The sequence below is a fragment of the Gopherus flavomarginatus genome, chromosome 5 (genome assembly GCF_025201925.1).
Source record: "Gopherus flavomarginatus isolate rGopFla2 chromosome 5, rGopFla2.mat.asm, whole genome shotgun sequence".
Lineage (NCBI taxonomy): Eukaryota > Metazoa > Chordata > Testudines > Testudinidae > Gopherus > Gopherus flavomarginatus.
Window position 1 is genome coordinate 109,942,488 of NC_066621.1, and position 27,782 is coordinate 109,970,269.

Consider the following 27,782-nt stretch of genomic DNA (forward strand, 5'->3'; position numbering starts at 1 on the left):
TTTCCAACGATATACAGCTGCTCAGCCTAGTTGACACTGTTGAGCATTTCGTAGCACTGAAGTGCCTCTCATCACCTATATTTCTTCCTTTGTTAGTCATTTCATGGTAGATAAAGCAAATCAATTGGTATTTAAATACATCTCACAGAACTAAGCACATTCTTACTTCGTAGGGATGAGAGTCCTTAGTGTACACTATTAAGCCGACAGCTCTGTACTCAACTGTGTGGCTATAGATTTTTCTTTTTATGGAAGATTGGCTTTGTTTAGTAGACATTCCAGAGCTGTTCATTTTTACTGTACTTTCAGGACGAAATAAACCAATGCTTTTATACCTTACGTTTTTCTCTTAACTAGCATTCTTTTATTTGTAAATAGTAACCAAATATTGTAAAAAAAACAAGAAGTTTGCTCTTTAAACTGAATTATTGGGCTAAAAAATAATACTGACAATGTGATTTTTTTCTCTCCTCTTTGTATTTAGCTGTCCCAACTTGGGGAGAAATAGGACTGAAAAACACCATTATTTGAAACAACCTGGCAATTTGGAAGTGTGAAGAAAAAGATCATGACAACACTCAGATGACACCCTCCTATCTATAACCTTGTTATAACGTTAAAACTTAAACCGTTCCATTAATCTGATAATTTTGAAGGAAGGACCTGTACTTAACATAGTGTATATGAATAACAGAATAACATTTCAGAAAATAAAACTTAATCTATATTCTGTCTGCTGTAACATTTCTGTGGTTGGTGCATTTTACATTTTTAGATTGCAAATATGTGTAATTATGGTATGTCTGGGACTTGAGTGCAATAGAAAGTGTAGTATGTGCAAGGCCTACATGCAGATAATAGCATTTATCGGGTACCATATGTATCCCTTAGTTCTTGTTACAGTAACTGATGCAATCGTTTTAAACAAAAATTAAGAGAAAATTGCTTAACTTGAAGAAATATGTTCTGTTGAAAGCCAGACCATCTAAATTTATGTTAGAAAATGGAAGAAGACAAAACTGCATTTTTAGGCCTGTATGTTTATCGGGGGAAAATTCCAGTAACAATGTCACAAGACTGGGAAATAGCAAAAATAATAAGAACCTCATGGATATGTTTTGTAGAACCCAAACTAATTTTTCAGAACCAGCTATAAATGATCAATGTTTTAAGCATTTCATAAGAACATAAGAATTGCCATAGTGAGTCAGATCAGTTGTCCACAGGGCCTGCTCCAGACACCAGCGTTCCAAGCTGGTGCTTGGGGCAGCATTCTGCAAGGGGCGGCAGTCCCTGTTGTTTTGCCCCCAAGCAGCACGCCGAATTGCTGCCACGGACAGCGGGGAGAGTCCGTGCGCCCTTAGGGCAGCTCTCGCGTTTCCGCGGTGGCAGCAGTTCAGCAGCAGCTTCTATGTTTAGCTGTCCGCAGCAGCTTCAGCTAAACATAGAAGCTGCCTCCGAATTGCCGCCACCGTGGAAATGCACCTGCCACTCTAAGGGCACACGGACGGCCCCCGCCATCTGCGGTGGCAATTCATGCGCTGCTTGGGGCGGCGAAAACTGTAGAGCCGGCCCTGGTTATCCATCTCGACTACCATCCCCTCTCCTACAGTGGCCTGAACCAGATATTTCAGAAGAAGGTGGAACAAACTCTTCAGAAAATGGTTATGGCATGAACCTCAGGGAAAGTTTGTGTTCCTTACTTGTGGTAGAGATCAGCTTGAACATTGAAATATGTGAATGTCCAAAACTAATATTTCTTCTTATAATTTCAGATATTCTTGTCATCCACATAAATACCTAGTTATTTTTTTATTTTAGACTCAACATTTTGTACCAAAGGGTTCTGCTGGCTAATTGTGCCTTGTATAAAAAATAGGGCTGTCGATTAATTGCAGTTAAGTCAGGCAATTAACTCAAAAAAATTAATCACGGTTTAAAAAAAATAATCAGTATTAATTGCACTGTTAAACAATAGAGTACCAATTAAAATTTATTAAATATTTGTGGATAATTTTCTACATTTTCAAATATACTGATTTCAATTATAACAATACAAAATGTACAGGGCTCATTTTATATTATATTTGATTACAAATATTTGCACTGCAAAAATGATAAAAGAAGTAGTATTTTTCAGTTCACCTCACACAAGTACTGTAGTGCATTCTTTTTTGTGAAAATGCAATTTACAAATATAGGGTTTTTTTTGTTACATAACTGCACTCCAGAACAAAACAATGTAAAACTTCAGGGCCTACAAGTCGACTCAGTCCTACTACTTATTCGGCCATTCGCTAAGACAAACAAATTTGTTTACGTTTACAGGACATAATGCTGCCCACTTCAAATTTACAATGTCACCTGAAAATGAAAACAGGCATTCGAGTGGCAATTTTGTAGCCGGCATTGCAAAGTATTTACATGCCAGATGTGCTAAACGTTTGTATTTCCCTTCATGCCTCTGCCACCATTCCAGAGGACATGCTTCCATGCTGATGACACTAATTTAAAAAAATATATATGTTTTAAATTTGTAACTGAACTCCGTGGGGGAGAATTGTGTGTGTCTCGCTCTGTTTTACCCACAGTCTGCCATGTATTTCATGTTACTGCAGTCTCAGATGATGACCCAGAATATGTTGTTTGTTTTAAGAACACCTTCACTGCAGATTTGACAAAATGCAAAGGTACCAATGTGAGATTTCTAAAGATAACTACAGCACCTGATCCAAGGTTTAAGAATCTGAAGTGCTTTCCAAAATATGAGAAGGATGCGGTGTGGCACATGCTTTCAGAAATCCTAAAGGAGCAACACTCCGATGTGGAAACTACAGAACCTGAATCAGTTTTTCAGAAGCCTTCATTACAGTTCATTTGGCTGTTTAAGGTTCTGAAAAATTTTACAGCTGTTAACCTGCTCATTCATCTGCCTGCCCTGTCAAAATTTCAGCATGAAACTGGCGGAATCCGTGGTCCCCTTAACTCACATTTATCTTTTTTGCATGATCATTAAATGTGTAACTGTTTTAATTGGGTATTGTAACAGAAACCGTTTAAAATGTAACTTCTTCGTGAGCGCTAAAACAAAATCACAATACAGCTCTTACTGCTTTGTAAGTCTAAAATTAAAATACATTATAACTGTAGCACTTTATGGTGGATACTGGTTATGGGGATTTTTTTTAAATGCTAATTTCTCAGGTAGACTTAGCCACAGAGTACACAGGGGAGTTTCTTAATTAAAGCAGCCTTGTAATGGCTGGATTAATATTGTCACTTCCCCAAAATAGTATCTCTCTACAGGAGGTAACTCTCAGCCTGCCCTATCAAATCAGTACCGTTTGAGAGGAGTAAATTTCTTCCACTTAAATAATTACACAACATACGAAAAGAGAGGTTCTACTTCCTGAAATGGTCGAATTCTTTGGGGAAGGGAGGCAACTATTTCACATGTGTGGTATGTGTGTGCACATGCATTTTTATAATTTTATTTAAGAACTCTGAGATTCTGTGATTTGTTGCTTTAATGGTTGGAATTTTTTCTTTTGTAATATCAATTTTGTTCAAAGGGAAATCCTTCTGTGATACCAGTGAATTCTTAGACATCCCCACACAAGTATTGCATTTCATCTACTCCTTAAAACATGAATACAAAGTAATACAAGAAAACAAATGCATTTTAGTGCCATTTTATCCATAGGAAATATTGGAAATAAAAATCATCATAAGAACATAACATGAGAATGGCCCTACTGGGTCAGACCAAAGGTCCATCTAGCCCAGTATCCTGTCTTCCAACAGTGTCAAGTGCCCCAGAGGGAAAGAACAGGTTATCAAGTGATCCATCCCCTGTCGCTCATTCCCAACTTCTGGCAAACAGAGGCTAGGGACACCATTCCTTCCCATCCCTGGCTAATAGCCATTGAACATATGCACTCTTTCATTATCTCAGCTCAGCAATTTGTCTAGTACCTGTAACTACTGGCACTTCCCATCTTCAAAAAAAATCATATTTCAGTCCAGTTCTTACACTAACCTCGTCCCTATAGTATCTGAGCACCAGTAGTGCATAAAGCAACATGACTAACATCTGTTATGTGTATCTCATCCTTGCTCTTACTCTCTACACAGTGGGGAAATTGCATGTGCACGTTTGTTTTTAATAAATTATACTCTGCTATGTGTTTATATTAGTGAAAATGAGGTCAAAGTAGTACATCTGGCACTTGGAATGGAAGAGAGTGAGTGTTGAGGTGGTTCTTCATTCCTGTGGGAGTTTGTTCCAGAATCTTGGGCCAGCCTATGAGAGAGCTCCATTTGCTGCACAAGTGAGCTTTGCCCTTGTCGTGAACTGCTTCTGAGTGCTTGAGAAGCAATGTTGTTGACCACATACTTCAGCACAACTCTTATAGCAATTTCTTAGAAATCCTGGGCCCAAGTCATTGAGTCCCTTGGGGAAAAAAGGACCAACATCTTGAATTAACACACTATTCTATAGGAAGAAGTGTAATGAGCAGTGGATAACTTGTGCTCACTGTAGCACAGATTGCTGAGGATATGTGCTTCTGCATTCTACGGTAATTGGAGTGTCCTGATGGCTGAGAGCTTCATGCAGAAGTAGATGTGGTTGTGTTCAAACCAGGAAGTGACAAAGGCATGTATAATTGAGCCTGGATTGTCTGCCAGACTGGGACAGAGCCTCCTTACCATCTGTGGTTGGCAAAGAGCATTATCCATGGATGCTGCTATGTGAGCACTTGACATCAGCAAGGAATCCAGGAACACTTCTAAACTATGGACTGAACTGACCAGTTATGGGTGTGTATCTTCAACCAAAGGACACTGCACCATGGCTGCAAACTCTGCAAAATGCCTTCCATTGTCAAGCAGCAGAAACTCTGCTTTTTGCTTGGGTTCAGCTTCAAATGTATGGGCTTTTATCTGTTTAGGACTGTTTTCAATTTAATATATGCCAGGTGATTTTTCTTACTGATTTCCAAGTTTGTTCAATATTTAAACCACAGTTTAGGCAGATTTAGTTCCATTTCACATGTTCTGGAGTTATGATTCACATTGTCATGTTTTTCTAAATTATGCAGAACCAAGTTAAGCAAGCTTTTGCAGCCAAATTTACCATTCCTTATAATTACCACCCCTTTTTGCAGGCCGAATTGAGTCTGATTAACCTCTGCTACGCCTCTTCAATTTTAGTGAAGTCCTGCCCAGAGTATAGTGACTAGTACTGTATAAAGCATTATAGTTGTGGTTCCACTTGTTACATCCACTGCTCTAATACCTTTTCATCTCTATGCAGCCTTACAAATTCTGATTTCTCTTTGGTTGCTCTCTGGGATTAATAGAAATCAACCATATAGGAGATCTTATTGTTGTGTCATTTGTTCTCTTCTTAACTTGTTTCCCTCGTTAAAAAAAAAATAAAAAAAGTTTCAAAAAGGGAGAATGTTTAAATCTTTAGACATGGGACACACTGTCAAATACTCAGTAAATTTGCTATCTTCCAAGCATCCAGAGGCACCTTAAAGCTTTGCTGTAGGTACTTCGTCATTTGCTACTTGAGCAGTGCATATGTTTTTTTATTAAATAAAGCTTTAATATATTTCTAAATAAATTTATGGTTCCTCCCCAGCACACAGAGTTTGGTTTTCTTGTTTGATACATTCTACACCTTATATTTTGTGTCAACATCAAAACAAAGTACAGTAGAGTCTCAGAATTGCAAACACATTGGGAATGGAGGGTGTTCCTTAACTCTGAAATGTTCACAACTCTGAACAAAATGTTGTGGTTCTTTCAAAAGTTTACAACTGAACATTGACTTTCAATCTTTACTATGCAGACAAAAATGCAGCTTTTAACAATCTTAATTTAAATGAAACAAGTACAGACAGTTTCCTTACCTTGTCAAATCTTTTTTTAACTTTCCCTTATTTTTTTTGTAGTTTACTTTTAACACAGTACTGTACTGTGTTTGCTTTTTGTTTGTTTTCGTGTCTGCTGCTGCCTGATTGTGTACTTCCAGTTCCACAGGTCTGGTCAGTTTGTAACTAGTGTTCGTAATACTGAGATTCTACTGTATTTCACTGGGGCATCTCTTTGTGAAAATTTCTAAAGCATTTATTGGTCGTTTCTACCATCATCGGACTATTACATGTTCCTGTTAAGTGGCCCATCTCCAAAAGAGATCAGTAGTAGAAAAAGGATGCAAGGGAACATGCAGGGAAATCTTGAGCAGGACTGTCTCCTCCATTATTCTAAGGGCTATTGAGGTTAAGAGAAAGCTCTTTCTGTGAAAGACAGATTTGGGCCATGTGTGGATCAGATCTTGAGACTTGAAACCAAGTAACTCAGCACTTCTGATGCTGCTAGTTATACTGATGCCGAGTGGCAGCTGAGGCTCAGTAGATGGTAGATCACTGTCTTACCTTCTTGCTCAGCTTCCTTTTTAGCACTTCCCACATAGTTGCTGCTGCTGTCTTACTAAAGAAGTAAGTATCTTACTCTTGCTAAAGAAGAGTCAAGTTCTGTGAGATACTTATTTAAAAGAGAGAGAGAGAGAGAGAGAGAGAGAGAGAGAGAAATAGTTGCATCTACTACTGTGTTTTCTGAATCAGAACTTTCTGGAAAGTGAGGGAGTGGTGCTGATGGACAGCACCAGCTTATTGCACAGTGACAAGTCTGGGTTTGCTGTCTCAGAGGATTGGGAAACCATCACTGGGGTTTACTTGCTCACACTGGGTAAGTAAAAAGCAAATTCAGGCTGTGTTTCAAATTTTATTTTCTGTTCTTTACTCTGAAGACAGATGTGCAGTCGGCTCATCACGAGTTTGTGGAAAATCAGTATACCTGTGCCTTCTCAAGGGTAAAATTGAATCTTATGTAGGTTTACAAATTGCAGTTATTTAAAAACAAAGTAAATGGACTTTACTTACCATAATACTTGTATATTTGTTATCCAAAGACTAAGTCACAGCTTGACACTGAGATTTTATTTACTTTTTGTTACTGCTGCTGCTGTTATACTTTGTTGAAGATATTTCTGGTTAATTTATCACTATAAACATCCAGCTAAAAATACATGAGAAATTGGTAGCTTTCAGAAAGAGTCTAGCTTTGAAACATGAATTGAGTAGTGTAAAATGGAAACTGGAATTGGAGTAGGGCGGGAAATGAAAAGTGAAGAACAGTTCTCTACATACTTGCCCTTCATAGCATAGTACTACACCATCCTAAGGAATTTGCAATGATAAAATCAAAATTTCTTTCCTTCCCTTAGAATTAGAAGTTGTCAAAAACTCCTGGGATTGTTCCACTTTTATTTGTATCTGTAACAATCTGAGTAGATTATCAAAAACATCTGCTCTGTTTTGTCCAAAATACAAACTGCAAACCTACAATGCTGTTAGTCGGAAAGATCTTGGTTATTGTTATAACTATGAATCAAACATTTTTATACTGAAAGCCCTACTACTAAAACGGAACTAAGTAGTTCTACATTGTTTCAATTATACATAATAAATGATAGCTACATGCATGAGCAGATTCATAAAATAACAAACGCAAGCCTACTTTAATTTATGCAGTGAGTGAAAATCACAGCAAATTTAACAGGATTTTAGACTATGAATAATACACAAGACAACTCCCTGTCTCCTTCCTATGTGGACTGAATGAAGAAATCTATTCATAGTCTTTAGAAATATATTTTTTATCAAATTAGTTTACCTTTATTTTTTAACTTCACATGGTCTATAATAGTGAATTGGAATTGTAGGATTATTTTCTAACTCTCAAGATAAAAATTTTCACATCTGGAATAAGTGTGAAGCTATGTTTTCCATCATGCCCCCCCCGGGGGTAAATATGACTGAGTTGGACTCCTAATAACCTTGAGAAGGCCTTTTAGAATCTTAATTCACTTTGTGAATTAATTAGGAGATTTGCAATGAAAGTTTAATTTTACTAATTGCAACCACCTGAGGCTCTTGTCAGACTTCTAGGAATTCCTCCCATTATTGCTCAATATATTTGTCTACCCCAGGATTTCTCAAAGGGGTCACCGCTTCTGTAGGGAAAGCCCCTGGCGGACCTGGCCTGTGTGTTTACCTGTCCCATCCGCAGGTCTGGCCAATCACGACTCTCACTGGCCACGGATTGCTGCTCTGGACCAATGGGAGCTGCTGGAAGCAGCGTGGCCAAGGGACTTACTGGCCACTGCTTCCAGCAACTCCCATTAGCCAGGAGCAGCGATCAGCTGGACCTGCGGACAGGGCAGGTAACACATTGGCCTGGACTGCCAAGGGCTTTCCCTACAGAATCAGCGACTTCTGTTTGAGAAACCCTGGTCTAACCTCTTCTGTCACAGCCATCATCTGTAGCTCAAAATTGATGGGACTTCAAGTCAGTGTCAGTCAATGCCATAACTTAAGGAAAGGGACAAGCCAATGACATGACCTGTTTTTTCCTGAAAAAGAGGAAGTTCAAAATACCAATTAATATTTTTCTTTCAAATTGTTCTCCAGTTGCCCTATAGCACTGACTTTTAATTGCATAGGTTGGCTTTCTTGGCTTGGCAACGGAGGGGTGATCTTCATCATGTACAAACAACGACATTCCCTGGACCCTCAGGACTATCTCACCTTCAATCTTGCTGTCTCAGATGCAGGCATTTCCCTCTTTGGCTATTCAAGGGGCATTCTAGAGCTGTTTAATGTTCTTAGAGATGATGGCTTTCTAATCACTTCCGTATGGACATGCAAGGTAAGTGCATTATTTACATTTCTAGATTCTTAATCTTTTTCTGAATACTTAGAACCTAACTTAGTAACAGGAGAATGTAAAGATTCCTGTGACATTGGTGTTTTATTTAGTAATTGGGTTTGTTTTAGTCTTGCTCCTGGATTTTTCCCCTGCGGGGGGAAAAAAAGTAATCGTTTTCAATTGCTGTCCTTAAGTAAGCTGTTCCTGTGCATGCAAGGATCAAATGCAGTTAGCCTAGAATCGAATGTGTGAATAAATATTAAAAAGAACTCTTTCAAAATATTTAGTAGAAACATACTCAATATTAATAAATGTCATTTTGTGTGTTCTCTCCTTTGAGATATGCCTTTTATACCAAGAGTTTGGATTTTTTTTTCTCCTTCTCTCTACCCCTTCCTTGTCAGGTGGACAGATTTATAATACTCTTTTTTGGTCTAATCAGTATTAATACTCTGACAGCCATCAATGTCCTCAGATACATTAAAGGATGCCAGCCTCACCAAGGTATGTCAGCTTTCTTTGCCAAACATCAAATCACTACCTCAAAGGTATATTTTATTAAACGTGTTTGACAATATTATATACTTGACATCTTTAAAATCAAGCCTAAGAATTAGATTGAAAATATGTCAACAATTGTCTTTTTTACCTTGCTAAAACTCAACTGTTTCCAGTATAATTAGGGGTGCACTTGTGAATATAATACTAAGCTTTGTTCTTTTAAGAAAATCTAAATATTCCAGATGGAGTGCTGGAACAGGGCAAGCCCCAGATCCTACTCCCCAGCATGAGCTCAAGGGCCAGACTTAAATGGTTGGCGGGATGGATCCAGCCCACGGGCTGTAGTTTGCCCACCCCTGCCCTGCACACATCAACTCCTGGTCATGAATTTCTACTCCAAGTCCATAAAGCATACTTTCAATATAAACCCATTATTCCTTTGATATTAGCTATGCACACATCTTGAAAAGATTTGAGTCTTGACAAATAATAAGTTTTCTGTAGACACCTCATATGATATCCCTCATATAAATACCCTGTAAGATTTGTGTTTGGTGTAATATGTTTGTCGGGTGTAAGGTGAGACCTGTTCACAAAGAATAGAGGATGCATTGGCAAGGTGTCTCTATGTCACACGAGGTTACCAAGGAAACCATGAAAAGTGCACAAGAGAACAGGTGGAGACATAAAACTAGGAGAAAGATGTAAAGTTTTTAGGGAAAGATGTGAGGGAGGAACATTACACGATCATCCATTACCAAAGGAGGTAATGAAGAAGAGGACTCATTCTTTCAATTATAGTCAAGCAATTTTCTGATACTTTCCTGCCAGGGTTAGGAGTCTGAGTTCCTCCTCATCACCACCACAAGAAGGTTCCTATTCCATGTATGACAAAGACTGTGTCCTTCATTTTCAAAGGAAAAGGAAAAGGATCCTCAAGTGATCGATGATACTGATAACCTGGAAATGAAGCCAACTCACTCTTTTGTCAAGCAAGTTCCTAGAAAATTTCTCCTAAATGCCATGCTGGTATGAGTTAAAATTCTCTGGTTGCTACCAGCCCACCTTACCACCTAACAAGTACACCAGGTTTAAATATATCAAAAGGTACTGTTGCCCAGTGGGCTAGTTCGCCTTTGTCATATTCACTGCTACTGTAGCCAGTGGGTAAGCTTGCCTTTATTATATTTACTGCTTTGCATTATATTCAGCAGTGTGGCAGAGCTCTGACCTTGCTCCCGTGGATCCTGCCCTTCTAGGCAGTTTATGCTAGCCTCAGTGGCTCACTGTGACCCTCCACATAGCCCTTCTCTCTGTAGGGCCAGTGTTACAGTCTACTGAGCCCTTTTCATCATAGGCCTGCAAGGAGGTTGGTGAGAGAACTCCCACAGCCTCTGTTCAGCCTCCTGTCCTGACAGGGCCTGACTTCCCCTCCCAGGAGATGTTCCTGTAGTGGTGGGTTGGGGGGAACCCAGGCCCGCCCTCTACTCCAGGTTCCGGCCCAGGGACCCTAATGGTAGCAGTTGTTGGCAGCCAGCCTTTCACTGCCAGAGTTGCTACATTTCCCTGAGCCACTTCCCCACGGCTCCCTGCTTCTCCCTTCTTTACCCTTACCTTAGGGCTCCTTTAACGATGGTCTGAGGGTGTCTTCAGTAACCAGCCCTTCAGCTGCACTTCCTCACCTCTGGCTCCCTGACTCCCCTGCCTGACTGGAGTGAGCCCTTTTTATAGTATCAGCAGGGCCTTTGGTCACATTAACTGAATGGCCTCACCTGACTCTTTGCAGGTTAATTGGAGTCAGGTGTTCTCATAAGCCTGGAGCAGCCTCTGCTCTGGTCAGTCAGGGAACAGAAAACTGTTAACCCAGTGGCCAGTATATCTGCCTTCTGCTATTCTGCTGTACCCAACTGGCCTGGGTCTATCACAGCAGTAATGCAAGAAACCTACAGACCCGAATCCTATAAGACATTAACTTCAGCAAATTAACATAAGGCTTGAGGCTTATGAACTTTGAACACATAAACGGCCCAACAGAAAACCCCAGATATTTGGGGAGCCGAAAATAGAGTTTAAGGGGAAGTTCTGACCACAGGTACATAAGAAACAGCTAAGGGTAGCCTGTTTACTTGCCTATATATCTTTTTTCTTATAACTTCCTTATTTTCTTCTGAGTTTGATTATTTGTTTTATTATAATAGATGTATAGGTTTATATTAGAGTATATTTTGGCTGTAGCACAAGGGACCCGCAGGCCACAACTTGTATGTTGAGCTAAGGCAAAGTTAGCATACATATGTTTGGGCCCTTTCCGTTAGATAGATGGTAATGAGCTAAAGCGTAAGGTCCATGTATGGCTGCAACCTTTAACATAGAGGAGCGTTAAAGCAGGTTGGCATGAGGGCTTTCCTGAGTTCATACCCTTTTAAACTTAACAGATACACCACAACTTGGAACTTGGAAAGGACAAAAATAACAAATGTGATACTTAATCACAAACTGGCCATGGTAACGAATTGATGTATAGGATAATGAGTTGAGATCATTGATATATTAACCTATAGGAAAAAAACACTCCAACATTAGTAAGGTGAGGAAATACAAATAAGGAAAAGGGGGAAAATCCCCTATTGAATATGCTTCAAACGTAGCAGCGTTAGTGTAACATATTATAAAAGTGGCATCCTAGCCTAGGGGCGGTAGGAGAGAGAGATGTAGGCCTTGGGAGGTGCCAGAATGATGGCATTGGTGTTGATGGGGAAGGTGATGGTGATGAGGAAGGTAATGATGAACATTTCAGGCTGTCCTACAAGAGATGGTGTGAGTATATGGGTGTGTAGATGTACATTCTGTAGTATCTTTCTCTACCTTACTGACTTGGGGTGTTTGCGCTAAATGTATTAATAAACTACATTTGTAAATATAAAACAGTTCCTATAGTGTGAGTGTTGCAACTGTGCACATCAAGGTTCCCAGCTATATAATAATTTGAATAATACTGGCCCTGATCTTGGGGGAAGAACCTGGCAACCCTCAGAGTGACAGCTGGGGATTCTTAAGTAATCGATATAATTAATACATAAACTACTGATCAGGCAACGGTACTTAGAAGTAAATTTTCGCAAGTTCAGTCAGAAAATTCCATTTTACTTATTTATTTGTAAAGCAAAAGAAACAAACATTTACAAATATTTGTATTGTAAATTTACCCCCACATTAAACCCTCTTTATACCGTCAAAGCAGTGTAGAGGGGCTTCAGTATAAATAGGAATCTGGACCTAAGTTCCCTCTAAGCTGAGCAGCCGTGTGGCCGTGCAGCAGGCTATTAAGGGCCATGCAGGCACACAGCAGAGAGAAGTGCCTCTCCCACAACCCCAGCCCTTGCCAGAACTGCCATGCTGGGGAGAGGCACCTCTCTCCTGGCCCCACCAGAACTGCCGCAGCCTCTCTTCCTGCTGCAGTCTGCACCCCAAACCCCTCATCCCTGGCCCCACTCCAGAGCCTGCACCCACAGCCAGAGCTCTTCGCCCAACACACACATCTCAAACCTCTCCCCCAACCCTGAGCCCCCTCCCACACTCCAAACCCCTCAGACTCACCTCCTCCACACATCGCCTCCATATTGGTGCACATAACAATTAATTCCACACATGGATGTAAAAAATTAGAGGGAACATTGATCTGGACTACTATATTTACAAAAAAAGAAGGTAACAGTATTTCATTAATAGAACTGCTCTTTTTCATATAATCTGTTAAGTGAAGAAATATTTCCTTCAGCTCTTAACTTTTGATAGATTGCACAATTTAATGTACCTATTTTCTTATGACTTTTTTTTTAACATTTTCTCTTCTAAAATTCTTATAAAATTCTAGGTGTAGCTGCAGACAATCTTTCTTGTTAATCTATTTTGGAGATCAAATTTGTTATCTTTATCTTTTACCTACAGCTCACAAAATTGATAGAAAAAATATTACATTAACCATGATTGTGATATGGGCAACTGCTCTTTTCTGGGCCAGTGCACCACTTCTAGAGTGGGGTAGCTATACAGGTGAGTGTTCATTTCTACAGAATTACCTATATGGAGAAAATTCTTATCCAGCATATGTGTCCATTAAAAACAATAGTAATCATTGTGAAACTCTGCAGAATATTACTGGACAGTGTGAAAGTGAGTAACCTAGATGATGATGAAACCAACAGTTACTTTATTTCCTGCATGCCACATTCCTTTGATAGTTGAGTAAATGTGATTGATGAATGGAAAAACAAGGAATTAATATACATTTCTGTACATAATAGTCTATACATAAAGACAGAAGTGTCTGAATCTCATTTGCAAGAAGTCCCCACTAAAACACTCTGGTAGTTTAAACTTAATTTATGCCCACTTTAAGGCCTTATTACACTGTTAGTGTGGAGTAAATACAGCCCTCACGTAAATGAGAATTTTGTTTTGCAGACAATTTGTCAATAGTCGAAAATAACATTTTCTGTACATCTTAAATGGGGAATCAATTTTGTTTTGAATAGGTGCTAACTATAGAAGTGATGACATACAGCTTTTTCTTGTATAAACCTCTCTAAAGACTTCGTAAAGTGCACATCAGTTAATACAATCCATAATTGTTTCAGATAAAGGGATTTGTTCATATTTAATATGTTCAATTTTTTCAGACCACAAATATGGTACATGTGAAATAGAGTGGATCAAGACAACATTTTCTGTTGTCTGTAAGTCCTATGTGATTGGAGTCTTTATATCTGGCTTCTTTATTCCTGTCTCCATTATGGTTTTCTGTTACGTGTCCATAATAAAGACTGTTAAATCAAGTCACAAGACCACAAGAGGTAAAAAAAATTAGCCAAAGGCAGCGGCTCATGGAACAAAATATTACACAGGTAATGGACAATTCTTTGCCTACAATATAGCATGTTACATACATATCTGATGTAATTTAATTCTTAGAACAAATGCTAGATTTGACAGAAAAGAAAATGAAAATCCTTTTAGTTATCCCTGGAACAGGCACACCCGTCACATTGCAAAATTTCCCCTGCGTTTCCCTACCAACATACCCTAATCATTTTAGAGATGAGAGGACAGTTTGGTCTGATTGCTTATTCAATTTTCAGCCATCCTCCTGAGTCTGCCAACAAAAATATTATTGTGTACCAGTTGTGATGTGGAGTCCTGGCTGAGACCTGAATTGAAACCCACCACCACATTTCATGTAGACTATTGAACAATCCCTTATATTAGCAATGTTTGCAAATGACACAAATGAAATAGGGTCTTCCTTATCTTATATATTAAAAATATATATACACTTGGACTGAGTTTGAGATGGAAATAGAAGACAGGTTTTTTGAAAAGCTCTAGGTAAGGATGACAGGGATAAAAAACACAGGTGATGTCATGGTAGGGGTCTACTACAGACCACCTCACCAGGAGGAAGAGGTAGATGATGCTTTTTTAAAACAACTAACAAAATCATTCCAAGCGCAGGACGTGGTGGTGATGGGGGATTTCAACTACACAGACATCTGTTGGGAAAATAATATAGCAGGGCACAGATTATTCAACATGCACTTGGATTGTGTTGGAGACAATTTTATTTTCAAAAGATGGCAAAGCTACTAGACCAAAGACTGTTTTAGATTTGATTTGAACAAATAGGGAGGAACTGGTTGAGAATTTAAAAGTGCAAGTCAGCTTAGGTGAAAGTGATCATAGAATGGCAGAGTTCATGACTCTGTGGAAGGAGAGAAAACAGCAGAATATAGATAATGGATTTCAAGAAGGTTGACTTAAGCAAACTCAGTGAGCTGGTAGATAAGATCCCATCAGAAGCAAGTTAAAGGGAGGAAAAGTTCAGAAGAGTTGGCAGTTTTTCAAAGACATTATTAAGGGCACAAGAGCAGACTATCCCACTGTGTAGGAAAGATAGGAAGTATGGCAAGAGACGACTCTGGCTTAATCAGGAAATCTTCAATTATCTGAAATTCAGAAAGTGTCCTGCAAAAGATGGAAACTAGGTCAAATTACAAAGGATTAATATAAACAAATAACACAAGTATGTAGGGTCAAAATTAGAAAGGCAAAAGCCCAAAATGAAATTAAACTAGCTAGAGCAGACCTGCACAACATGCGGCCCGCGGAGGCTCACTGTGCGGCCCGCAGAGGGATTCTAAATCCCGCACACACGGCACTCAGCAGGCAGCCCAGAGCCCTTTAAATCTCAGCCACGGCTGGGAATCAAAGGGCTCTGGGCTGCCCGCAGCCATGGGGAGCCCTGAGCCCTTTAAATCTCAGCCACCACCAGGAATCAAAGGGATTTCAACTACCTAGACATCTGTTGGGAAAATAATATAGCAGGGCACAGATTATTCAACATGCACTTGGATTGTGTTGGAGACAATTTTATTTTCAAAAGATGGCAAAAGCTACTGGGGCAAAGACTGTTTTAGAATCCCTTTGAATCCCGGCCGCAACTCCAGCGGATGGGCTGGGGCCAGGATTTAAAGGGCTCGGGCTCCCCTCAGCGGCAGGAGCTCTGGGCCCTTCAAATCTCTGCCCCAGCCCCGCAAACCTCCGGGTTCCCTCAGCCGCCGCAGCCCTGGGCCCTTTAATTTGCCCCTGAGGGCTCCCAGCCACCTGTTCAGCTGAGTGTCCCTGGTTGATTTAAAATCAAATATCACCTCCCCACCCCCAACCTTCCTTTTTGTCCCACAGCTGTTTTGGTGGGGTGGCGCTGGGGAAGGAAGGTTTGTTTCTGCAGGGCTGAGTGGTGCTGGGGCGGGGTGTTTCCACAGGGCAGGCAGGTGCTGGGGGGGTTGTTTCTGCTGGTCCGGGGGGTTTCAGCCCTCAGCTGGTTTTTTTGGAGTAATGTGGCCCTCGCCACTTTATGAGTTGTGCAGGCCTGAGCTGGAGCCCTAAAGGATAGCAAGAAAACATTCTACAAATACATTAGAAGTAAGAGGAAGACCAAGGGCAGGTAGGCCCATTACTAAATGAAGAGGGGAAGACAACAGAAAATATGGAAATGGCAGAAGTACAAAATGACTTCTTTTTTCCACCAAAAATGTTAGCAGCAATTGGACATTTACGATACGGAATGCCAGTGAAAATGGGGTAAGATCAGAGGCTAAAACTGGGAAAGAACAAGTTAAAAATTACTTAGACAATATAGATGTCTTAAAGTCACTATAGCATGATTAAATACATCCTAGAATACTCAAGGAACTGATTGCGGAGATGTCTGAGCCATTAGCATGGCAGTCGGGAGACATTCCAGAAGACTGGAGAAGGGAAAATATAGTGCCAATCTATAAAAAGGGAAATAAGGACAACCTGTGTAATTACAGACCAGTCAGCTTAACTTCAGTATCTGAAAAGATAATGGAGTAAATAATTAAGCAATCAATTTGCAAACACCTAGAAGATAATAATATAAGTAACAACTTGGATTTGTCAAGAACAAATCATTCAGACCAACCTAATAGCTTTCTTTGACAGCATAATAAGCCTTGTGGGTGAGGGAAGCAGTAGATGTGGTATATCTTCACTTTACTAAGGCTTTTGATACTCTCTCACATAACTTTCTCACAAACAAACTATGGAAATATAACCTAGATGGAGGTACTATAAGGTGGCTGCATAACGGATGGGAAACCATTCCCAGAGAGCAGTCATCAGTGGTTCCCAGTCAAGCTGGAAGGGCATATCCAGTGGGGTCCCACAGAGATCGGTCCTGGGTCCAGTTCTGTTCAGTAACTTCATCAGTGATTTAGATAATAGCATAGAGAGTATACTTATAAAGTTTGTGGACGATACTAAGCTGGGAGGGGTTGCAAATGCCTTGGAGGATTGGATTAAAATTCAAAATGATCTGGAGAAACTGATGAAATGGTCTGAAGTAAACAGGATGAAATTCAAGAAGGACAAATGCAAAGTACTCCACTTAGGAAGGAACAATCAGAGGTATGCATACAAAATGGGAAGGGGTACTGCAGAAAGGGTTCTAGGGATCATAATGGATCACAAGCAAAAAAACCAAACGTAATTCTGGGCCATATTAGCAGGAGTGTTGTAAGCAAGACATGAGAAGTAATTTCTACTCTACTGCACACTGATTAAGTCTCAACTGGAGTAAGTCTCAACTGTAGTTCTGGGTGCTCATTTAAGGAAAGATGTGGACAAATTGGAGGAAGAGCAACAAAAATGATTAAAGGTTTAGGAAACGATACCTATGAGGGAAGATTCAGAAAACTGAGTCTGTTTAGTCTGGAGAAGAGGAGACTGAGAGGGGACATAACAGTTTTCAAGTACATAAAAGGTGGTTACAAGTAGGAGGGAGAAAAATTGTTCTCGCTAACCTCTGAGGATAGAACAAGAAGCTTAAGCCTATTGGCTTAAATTGCAGCAAAAGTGATTTGGTAGGACATTTGGAAAAACTTCCCAACTGTCAGGGTAAACACTGGAATAAATTGCCCAGGGAGGTTGTGGAATCTCCATCATTGGAGATTTTTAAGGGCAAGTTAGGCATACAACGGTCAGGGATGGTCTCGATAATAGTCCTGCCATGAATACAGGGGACTGGACTAAATGACCTCTCTAGGTCCCTTCCAGGCCTATGATTCTATCTGTACATTTGGCTTTTCCATTCTAAACATTCTATTCGCTGTCAGTCACTTGCCACCATGCTCCAATGAGTTCTTCAAAAGCAGAAATTATGATAACACGGGACTATGAGCATGAGCATTTCACAAAAGCATGGAACCTCTGGATTGGGAGGTATACAAGACTAGATACATTCCTCATTTTTCTGGGCCTGTATCACCACCAGTCTGGAGGCTACCTTTGTGATGTAGTAAACAGTACCAATGAAGGTTTGTGGGTGCAGTTGATAAGACAGTGGTTCACAGAACCCCTCAACCAGAAATAAGTAATGTCAGAAGATACCAAGACACTTACTTTGTAGAGTCTGTATGGAGGCTTAGGTTACTAGCCCACAAATTTCATCATGAGATCCCACAGCACTTCTCTGGCCATAAAAATATGTATCAGGTGAAGTAAACGTATTCCTGTAGAAGCATTCTCTTCAAAACTAGTGTATGCTTCTTGGAGAGCTATCTTGATCCTATATCAGAGAATATTGAGGCTTTTTGTCTTTACTCTTATTATCTGAAAGCTCAAGAGGTGTCAAGGTGACACAACTTTCCTGATCTGCAGGAGAAGTCTGGCCTGTTAAATTGGAACCTCTCTCGATAGAAACAAGTTTGTGGTTGGGAACAGGAGTCATTGCTGGATCCATTGCAGGCAGAAGCAGTAATAGCTACACAAACTAGCAACAAAGAGAGTGTTGAAGGAATCAGCCAGCCTTAGGAGGTTCAGGAGCAGGGAAAGAAAAGACAGAGAGAAACAGGAAAAAAGTAGGAAGAGGCACCTAGTTTGGGGACCTGCCATTTGATCAGTGGAAGCAGTGAAATTAGAACTGTAGCACAGAATGGTAGTGGTTCATATCAAATGTTTCAGATGCTTCTTTCATTCTTGCAGCCAAGACCAACCCAAATGCACCTTCAAGATAGGAGGAGGTACAAACACACAACAATATTAATTTTGGTATTTTTAAAACAAATATTTAGTAAACATGTAACCACTCAACACCAAACAATTACTCGCTTGCACAAATAATTCTGAACTGGCTCTTTTTTATTAAGATAACTGTTGACAGAGATTCTGCATCTGCAGCTAGCATTCTACCCATGTGCACATAGACTGACTTCCTGGTGCCTCCTCCAAACTCTTCCCTCTTGCAACATGTACACCTCCCTCTCAGGGCCGACTCTAGGGTTTTTGCCACTCCAAGCAGCAAAAAGAAAAAAAAAAGAAAATAAAAAGAAAAGCTGTGATCGTGATCAGCTCTGCCGCTGCCGCTTCAATCTTCGGTGGCAATTCAGCGGTTGGTCTTTCGCTCCAAGACATAGTGAGGGACTTGCCGCCGAAGACCCAGATGTGCTGATCATCACTATTGGCCGCCCCAAGCAGCTGCTTGCTGGGCTGGTGCCTGGAGCCGGCCCTGGTTCTATGCAGGTTGCTATGTCAAATCGAGAATGTGGAACAAACTTATTAGGTCATCTAGTTTCATATGCCAATGCAGGATTTTGCCCCTTATGTTTTCCAATGTTTTATCCAGTCCAGCTTTAAATGACAGAAGTAATTGAGGTTTCCCCAGTTTCTCATGGATCTGTACCACAGTCTAACATCACTGTTTCCTTGTATTCAGCCTAAATTTCCCTTCAGTAAGTGTCATACCATTATTCCTATTGTTAGAACCCTTCAACAACCTTATCCTTAATAAAGCCCTTGAACCATGATCTATCATGGTCTTAATGTTCTTCTAACACTTTTAAATGATTATATTCCTCTCCCTCCTCTACCCTGAATCATAATTTTAACCCAACTACAGTAAGCACATTAAGGGTATAGTACCCAAGCTAGCTTTGATCCAGCTTGCTCAAATGACGGGAACAATGAAACCATTGCAGCAGGAATAACAACATGGGCTAGTTGACTGGATGGCTTAATATGTATCTAATCTCTGATTCCACATATGAAGCACAGCCATCATCTCTTCTTTTAATCTATATTATGATTAAGACTGTGAGTTTGTCACAGAGGTCATGGGAAGTCATGGCCAGTGTGGCTGGCTCCGGGGCTACCTGAGCAGTTCAGGCAGCCCCTGGGCCAGGCGCACCAGCCACTGCTGGAGCAGTCTCGGGCCACTGCAACAGAAGGAGTTTGGATAGGGGGATGAAGATTGCCTTACTTTCAGGAGTGAATAGTGAGAAGGACAGAGACATTGAACCATGAGTGCATAACAACACAGCTCCGCAGCAGAAACCCAACTGCAAGTTGCTAACACAATGTAAATCCACTGGTGTTATGGTACATGGTAACACATGTACTGGTGTTAATGTACACAGTGTGACATGCAGCAACAGATAACAAACTTAAGCTGCTGCACATCAAATGGGAACAAATCCCCAACAATGCCATGCAGGTCCATAAGTAAGAGGGTATGTTCCCTCATGTACATTTAAAATAGAATGAACAGATGTCCTGATATTAGGGGCTTTGTCTTATATAGGCAATTATAAACACGCTCCATCCTGATTTTTCAAACTTGCTATCTGGTCACCCTAAATTAAGGCAGCTTCACAGAAAGGATATGAAGGTGCCCCTCCTCACAAGCACAAGGCAGATGCCATCCTCTGATGCCAGGCAGTGCCAGGATGTGTGCATATATGGCATCCCTTATTTCCCTGGCCTGCTGGGACCTGTAATCATGTGTGTGGGATTTGGTTGGCTATACAGCATTTCCAAAACAGATATGTCCTGAGCCCCCTTGGGATGGAAATACATTTTTTTCACCCCCACAAGTGTTGTGCAGTGCACAGCAGGTGACAATCATATGAACTGCAGTTGGCACATTAGCATCCAGATGGATGTGTATGTAGCACCAATGAGCCTTCAATCTATCAAACACACATGCCTCAACCATTCTGTGGATACTTAGCTTTAATTGAATGCCTTTTTCCCAGGATCGTTGATGTTGGGGATGGTTCTATAAGCCAAAGCAGGAGTGAGAATGCAGGGGTTCCTAAAACAACAATTGGCACAGATACATCATACCGAACAATGTTGTTTCGAAGGAATAAGTCCCTTCTTCTCTCCCTTAAAGTACAATTCTGATCTCCTCAGTGTCCTAGCATCATGAATCTTTTCAGCGTTCTCCACATTAGTATACCTGAATCTGCCTCTGTGGTTCAGTAAGCCTTGCAGAATGATGGAATGGTAATCTTGTCTGTTCACATACTCACTTGGCCCTTGTGGTGGGCAAACCATTGGGACTGGAGTGCCAGCAACAGCTCCTGCACAGTTCAGAAACCCCAGTCTCTGAAAACTGATGATTATTTCTGGAACTTTTCATATGCTAACCGTTACCACCCATAAGTAAATCACAGTGTTGATTGCCTCAAACACCTGCATTGCCACAGCCCTAAAGTGCTTTGTCATGAACCTACAGCTTCCACAGGGCAATAACAACCTGCTTCTGAATCAGTATGGCTTTCGTGAATCAAGTGTTCTGCCACTGGAGGGTTGGAGCAAGCACCTTACATAGCTTCTTGAAAGTCTGTTTCCTCATGCCAAAGTCATGAACCCCCTCTTGGTCAGCCCAGGTTTCCAAGCCAATGTGATCCCTCCACACTGTGCTGGTTCTCCTCCAACAGAAGTAACAGTCAACTAAAGGGCATACCATGTCGTGATCAGGAGTAAATTAGTAAATGCATAGTAGCCAGGTAACAGTATCAACACCACACAACAACATGGTTCCTAGAGCACCTCCCTTCCCCCCTTTATATGTTCTAAGGAGTTTGAAAACATGGCTGGCTGGAAGATTATAAATCCCAACTAAAGAATTTTACTAGTCAATCAAATCTATAATATGAATGGGTAAGTATCTTAATACGGAAATCAAAATTATTATTTAATGTCTGGAGCACAACCTCAGAACCAAGTATAAAGCTTCCTTCTTAGATTTTAATTCTTATGTGATAGCTTTCTCCCCTTTCCCCCCACAACAGAGACATTACAGTGCAGACTTTAGAAGACCACTCTTGATCAGATGAAGTTTGACAACTATTATTTATCAGGAATTGTAGATGACCATCTTAAATCTCCCAGGACTTCTAGATACAGAACACAAATAATAAACATATTTATGAAACAATATTTAGGGCTATTTAAACCTCAGGAACCTTTCTTTCTGGCACCTTTAGGTAGCTGTGTCTGCAACAACACTTAGGTCAGTGTAATTTACGTCACTCGGGAGTGGCTTATTCACACCGCTGAGCAACATAAATTTAGTCCATCGTAAGCTGTGGTGTGTACATAGTCTAAGATACTTGGGAAAATAAGGGGTTTGCCACTCTTCAGCTCTCACAGTCTTCGGGATGCCTGTGATGTAGGAGCTGGAAGTGCAGTCAAGGAATCACAAAGTGATGTTCTGCTGGCACTGTGCTTCTTGTCAGTGGGCCTCCTTCAGGTGCAGGGAGAGACTGGTCAAAGGCTGGGGTGTCCCACTTGTAGTTGGTGTGACTTCCTGGCCCCAAGTTGATCAGTTTTGGAGCTTCTGGAACATCAGCCTTCCCTCAGGTGGCTTGTTGACAAGAAAGGTAAGGAACTGGCCTTACCCTTTGTTCTTATGGTTTATGAAGTTCTCTTGCTCTGCCTTTCAGCACTTCCCTTCAAAGTCTTGGGATAAATCAGGTGCTGCTAATTTGGAGCAATGCAGCTTGGTCCAATCAGATTTGAATTAGATCATCATTAAAGCCAGTCATATTTAAGCCAGGAATTTAAATAATAGCCTATGTTTGCGTATCAGAGATCATTGATCTGTGGAACCAACCCCCCACCCCCCCGCCCCAATATCTAAATTCCACACACCACTTTGAGGATGATGACATGCTGTTATCTGGGTGAAAGATTTTAAGATGATTTTATGTCACCAATATATGGAACATTTGATATAAAATCCCTATAGTAATAGCTACTAGGAAACACCATAGCACAACAAAACAAGTTGCTCAACATTCATTCATTAACAAAAATTGAATAAATTCAGACTTAAGATAAATTTGGTCACCTCCAGTCACATGTTCTTATTTTTATTGCAAACAGGAATTTCAGTAATGGAACTGGACTACAGGTCACACAGCTTAACTTCTGAATGCTAAATCTTGTGCAGTCTGCAATGGAGAAAATATCAAAAAGACAACCACCCTGTGTCGGGAGGTGGGGTTGGGAGAGAATTACATGTGGAGGAGGCTGATCAGGGAGGCAATTATGTGAAAAGTCAGCAAGGGAGTGAGCAGTTTGTGTGATCTGAACTGTTCACTTGCCTGCGTTCTAGTGTAACATTAACTTTTAATTTTATGGCATTCTAATATTTGTGGGTTTTGAGAAAAGTGAAAAGCTCTTAGATATTCTGCCCTTAACGCCAGCTTCATTCAGTTGTTTTATTTTTTTTTTGGCCCGTGAATCTATTTATTTTCCTATAAAAGTTGTGGTTAAACCTCCCGCCCCCAATATTGGTAACAAAACAGTTTGCTCTCCTAGCACTTCATCCTGGAGATGTATGATTCAGGTGGTGGCCCCACCTGATCTAAATACAGTGGAGCCTATTTATATGTACAATACCAAGCGTGCATAAGCTCACCCAATGAAATTTGCAGCCAATTCTTCTAATGTGGAGCAGAGACTCTTGACTCCTCGACAAAGAAGATGATTGCTTTCCCAAACAAGATTAAAAAACCCAAAATAAACAAAAGGGATACTGTGATGTCTCAGACCAGTATAAAAACCCTTTTTTGTGTATGTTTACAACATGTATTCAAAGGGAGAGAGCTGATTTTAAAAGGCTGTTGCTACAACTGATTGTTTCTGTTAGTAAATTTTTTCAAGATTCTCCTGATGGACCAAGTCAAAATATTCTGTGGTATGGCTGTTGATACTAGTGCACTCTACTCCCTGAAATCAAGAGAACTCCTCCTAGAATGATACCTGTGATTACGGCAGAGCGGTGACTCATAAGATAACAAATGTATATTATTTTTTAAATAGATATTGCATTAGGTTTTTAGGATTATTATTTTATTCTGCTTCTGCTTTTGCTCCCCAGAAGTGGCAACATGTCCTTCCCTCAGCTCCTAGTTCCACGCGCTGCCTCCTCCCACAGGCACTGCCCCCACAGCTCCCATTGGCTGGGAACAATGACTTCTGGTCATTCAGAGAACCATCTATGGTTTTAAGTGGACTTTTGCTGCCCTGTGTTGATTGGCTGTTACTCCAACCATCCCCCTCCCTCCCAGTCTCTTCATGTCCACAGCTGCCCCTTCCTACCTTCTTCTCCCCTGCCCTGTCCCATCTTCCTTCTCTCAAAGTCCCTAACTCTTCACTTTTCTTTCTATTTAGGTTATTCTCTCCTAACTAAACCCACCTATCCTCACCATTCCTCCCAAAATAATAATAATAATAATAATTAGATATCAGTGAAGACAAGGAGCAAGGGTAGGAAAAAAATTCTGGCCCTCTAATACTGGTGTGACTCTTAGAATAAGGAAAGCCTCCATCTGGGCCATGTCTTAGATACTATGATGCTGACCACACTAAAAAATCTATAACTCAACCAGATGCTGTGTACATTTTAAATTAAATGTAGGTTATTTGACACAAAGAACTATTTTTTACGAATGGACATTTCTAGCTTTCCCAACCTGCCTCTGAAAATCCGTGTATTTCTGGTTTCAATTAGACTTTTCAATGTTTTTTGTATATTAAAGATGTGCTTTCCTCGTATCACCACCATATTGCATGTTCATGTACCTCCTGAAACGTTCCTTAAATGACAGCACAATTTGCTGGCCATACAACGTTTTTGGCAACAACATAAGGTCTCCACTGTAAAATTTTGTTTTATTATTTCCACTCCTGTAGGACAGATCATTTTGATTATGAAATATAATAGGTATAAATGAAATAGCTTGTACATTTGAGTATTCGCATAGGTCTATGAAATCAATGTAGTTAATAAGAGTGTCAATGGTGTTCTATCTAACTGATGCAGACAGTGCAAATTATTCTGATGGAAGCCTTTTCTTATTCATTGGAGTTAACACTTAAATTGTCCTCCTTTTTCCAAACCTAGTTTCCAGCCATCAGAATGTGAATAAATGACCAAAATTATAGTCCAAGTGTGTTTGAAGGAGACCCAGATACTCTCCCATAGCTTCTTAATTTATTCTATTTAGCTGTGAGAAACCAAGGAAGAATTTTCCTTTAAATTTGGTAGATAATGGCTAGAGCTTTGTGAAAGTGCCTTTTGGGTGAGTAAGTCTTTTAATAGTTACAAAATGTAGAAGCGCTTCTAAAAGCTGAAGTTGTTCTAGAATTGTGACATTACAAATGTGGTGTTTACAGTTTTGATGCTCCCATGTTATTTTTCCTTCTCAGGTGTCATTTGTAATTTGTTTTGCCTTTTTCCTGGCATGGTCTCCTTATGCAATAATCTCTATGTGGTCAGCATGTGGGTTTCAAGTGCCAGCTCTCACTAGTGTCCTAGCCAGCCTTTTTGCCAAATCTGCCAGTTTTTACAACCCACTTGTCTACATGGGAATGAGCTCTAAATTCCATAAAGAAATCAGAAACCTTTTCCAGTGTCTCAACCAAGACAAGGATTCAGCCCTACAAATGCCAATACAGATGTTCAGTCAAAGAAATAAGGCAGCTGTCCTCCTGAAACCACAGAGAGAGTTTGTGTCCAAAGTTCCTGAGGCTGAAACACCAGGCTTAGACATGGATTCATTGCCCAGAGACAATCCTTTGGCGCAGGAGAACCCTTCATTTTGTTCTCCTGTTTCTAATCAACTTACTGCTTTTGGAGTAAAAACAATTCAAAGGAAACAAAGTGGATCTGGCTGACTTTGATCTGGAGGAGGTGAAATAGGGACTTTTTTTTCCGTTGAAGATTAGATTTCCACAGCAAATGACCTTTGTCTCTTGTCCTCATCAGTCTGCTAATATTTCACAGACGTTTACAACTGTTCTCATGTACAATTTCCCAGTGACTAAAAAAAGCATAGCAAAACTGAGAATTGGTTCATGGAGATTAGTTTTTGCCTATTTTCCCTTTTTTAAATTAAATTAGCACATTACTAAAATGAAGGTATTTGTTTATTCCTTACAAATTGTGCATCTCGATATATGTGTCCTGTACATGAACCCCCACTCTATTTCTATTTTACTCTATTCCCCTATGTGGCTTGATTACATACTGGTCCAAAATCCAGGATCTTATTGAAGGATCTAGTGAAGACCTGCTAAACTGATGGCAGATCGCTTTCCCATCGACTCCTGTACTCCACCTAAATGAGAAGCACAAGAGGAGTTGACAGGAGAGCGTCTCCTGTAAGCATTGCGTAGTGTGGACCCCGCAGTGAGTAGATTTAAGTACGTCAACAGCAGCTATGTTATTCATGTAGCTGAAGTTGCATAACTTACATGGATCTCCCCCTGTAGTGTAGACAAGGCCTAAGACTAGTGCTAAAGAATCCCAGCTATGCTACTAACCAGTGGCAGTTCCAGTATCTCCCAAAATGCCACGGCTCTATGCATGCTTTGTACCACTTCACAACAGGGAAATTTTCAGTGGGATAAAGCATATTTTACTAGCCTCACAGGTCAAGCACATTCCATCTTCGTGCACAACAAGAATTTTCCTAAGGAGGGGGCCTAGAGCTGTCCCTCCATGGCCCTGCACCCAACCCCATATATGCCTCCCTCCATCACCTCTCCACACCGATCTGTGATCTCTGCCCTTCACCCAGCCCTGAGCTCTTACCCAGAGAGGCAGACGGGCTGAAGAGCACCACCCTATCATGGGCTAAGTAGTTCTGCAAACCCCAGACCCCCACCTCTTCTTGCATTTCCACTTTCTCATGAAGTACCAAAAGCCTGGATCCTATCCTCCCACTCTCCTGGAGACTACAGTTCCTGCCCCTGCTCTGCTTCTCCCCAGAAATGGGGGTGTCTGGTTCCCATGGCTGACATAAGGATTGCAAAGGTAGGGAGCCAAGCAGGAACACAGGGTTGTAATGCCACTTAGTGTCATGATTGAGGGGCAGCTTGGCCAAATTTCCAGCTCCAGTCAGGGGCTGTCAAGGTTCCTTCCCCACTCTGAACTTTAGGGTAAGATGTGGGGACCTGCATAGACACTTCTAAGTTTAATTACCAGCTTAGATCTGGTATTGCTCCCACTATCCCCCAAGCACTACTTTTTTCCCTGGGTAGTTTTGAGGGACTTCACCAATTCTCTGGTGAACACAGATCCAAACCCCTTGGATCTTAAAACAAGGAGAAATTAACCATCCCCTCACCTCTCCCCCACCAATCCCTGGTGAGTCCAGATCCAATCCCCTTGGATCTAAAAACAAGGAAAAATCAATCAGGTATTAAGAAAAAAGCTTTTAATTAAAGAAAAGAAAGGTGAAAGAAAATCCTCTGGGAGAGATTAGCATACCAGCTACTCTCACAGACAACAGATTCAAAACACAGAGGATGTTCCCCTGGGCACAAATTTAGTTACACAAAAAAATACCCAAATACCCAATTTGATTCTACCTCTAATTTCATAAGACAGGTTACAAAGAAATAAACATAAACCTATTTATTCCTTTCTAAAACTTCCTACCCTGATAAGAGGCTGGTTCCTTGATCTTTTTCACTCCAGCTGAAACTGAAACTCTAAACAAAGGAAAAACTTCCCTCCTTCGTTTTGAAACATCTTGTTCCCCCATTGGTTCCTCTGGTCAGGTGTTAGCTAGGCTAGGTGAACTTTTTAACCCTTTACAGATAAAAGAGGCGTTAACCCTTAA

General features: G+C 40.6%; 1 protein-coding gene and 1 pseudogene across 3 annotated transcripts in view; both read left to right on the plus strand.

Annotated features, from left to right (window-relative positions):
- Positions 1-5,652, plus strand: part of SCFD1 (sec1 family domain containing 1) — a 152,781-nt gene extending 147,129 nt beyond the window's left edge. For 2 of the 3 annotated variants that reach the window (XM_050953890.1, XM_050953891.1), the window contains exon 25: positions 485-5,652. In XM_050953890.1, the coding sequence (XP_050809847.1) occupies positions 485-508 (24 nt within the window). In that variant the 3' untranslated portion in view covers positions 509-5,652. The remainder of the gene's footprint in view (positions 1-484) is intronic. The other variant, XR_007774508.1, reaches the window with a different exon arrangement.
- A 1,013-nt stretch (positions 5,653-6,665) lies between these two features.
- On the plus strand, positions 6,666-25,830 carry LOC127052404 (opsin-5-like; annotated as a pseudogene).
- The last annotated feature ends 1,952 nt before the right edge of the window (positions 25,831-27,782 follow it).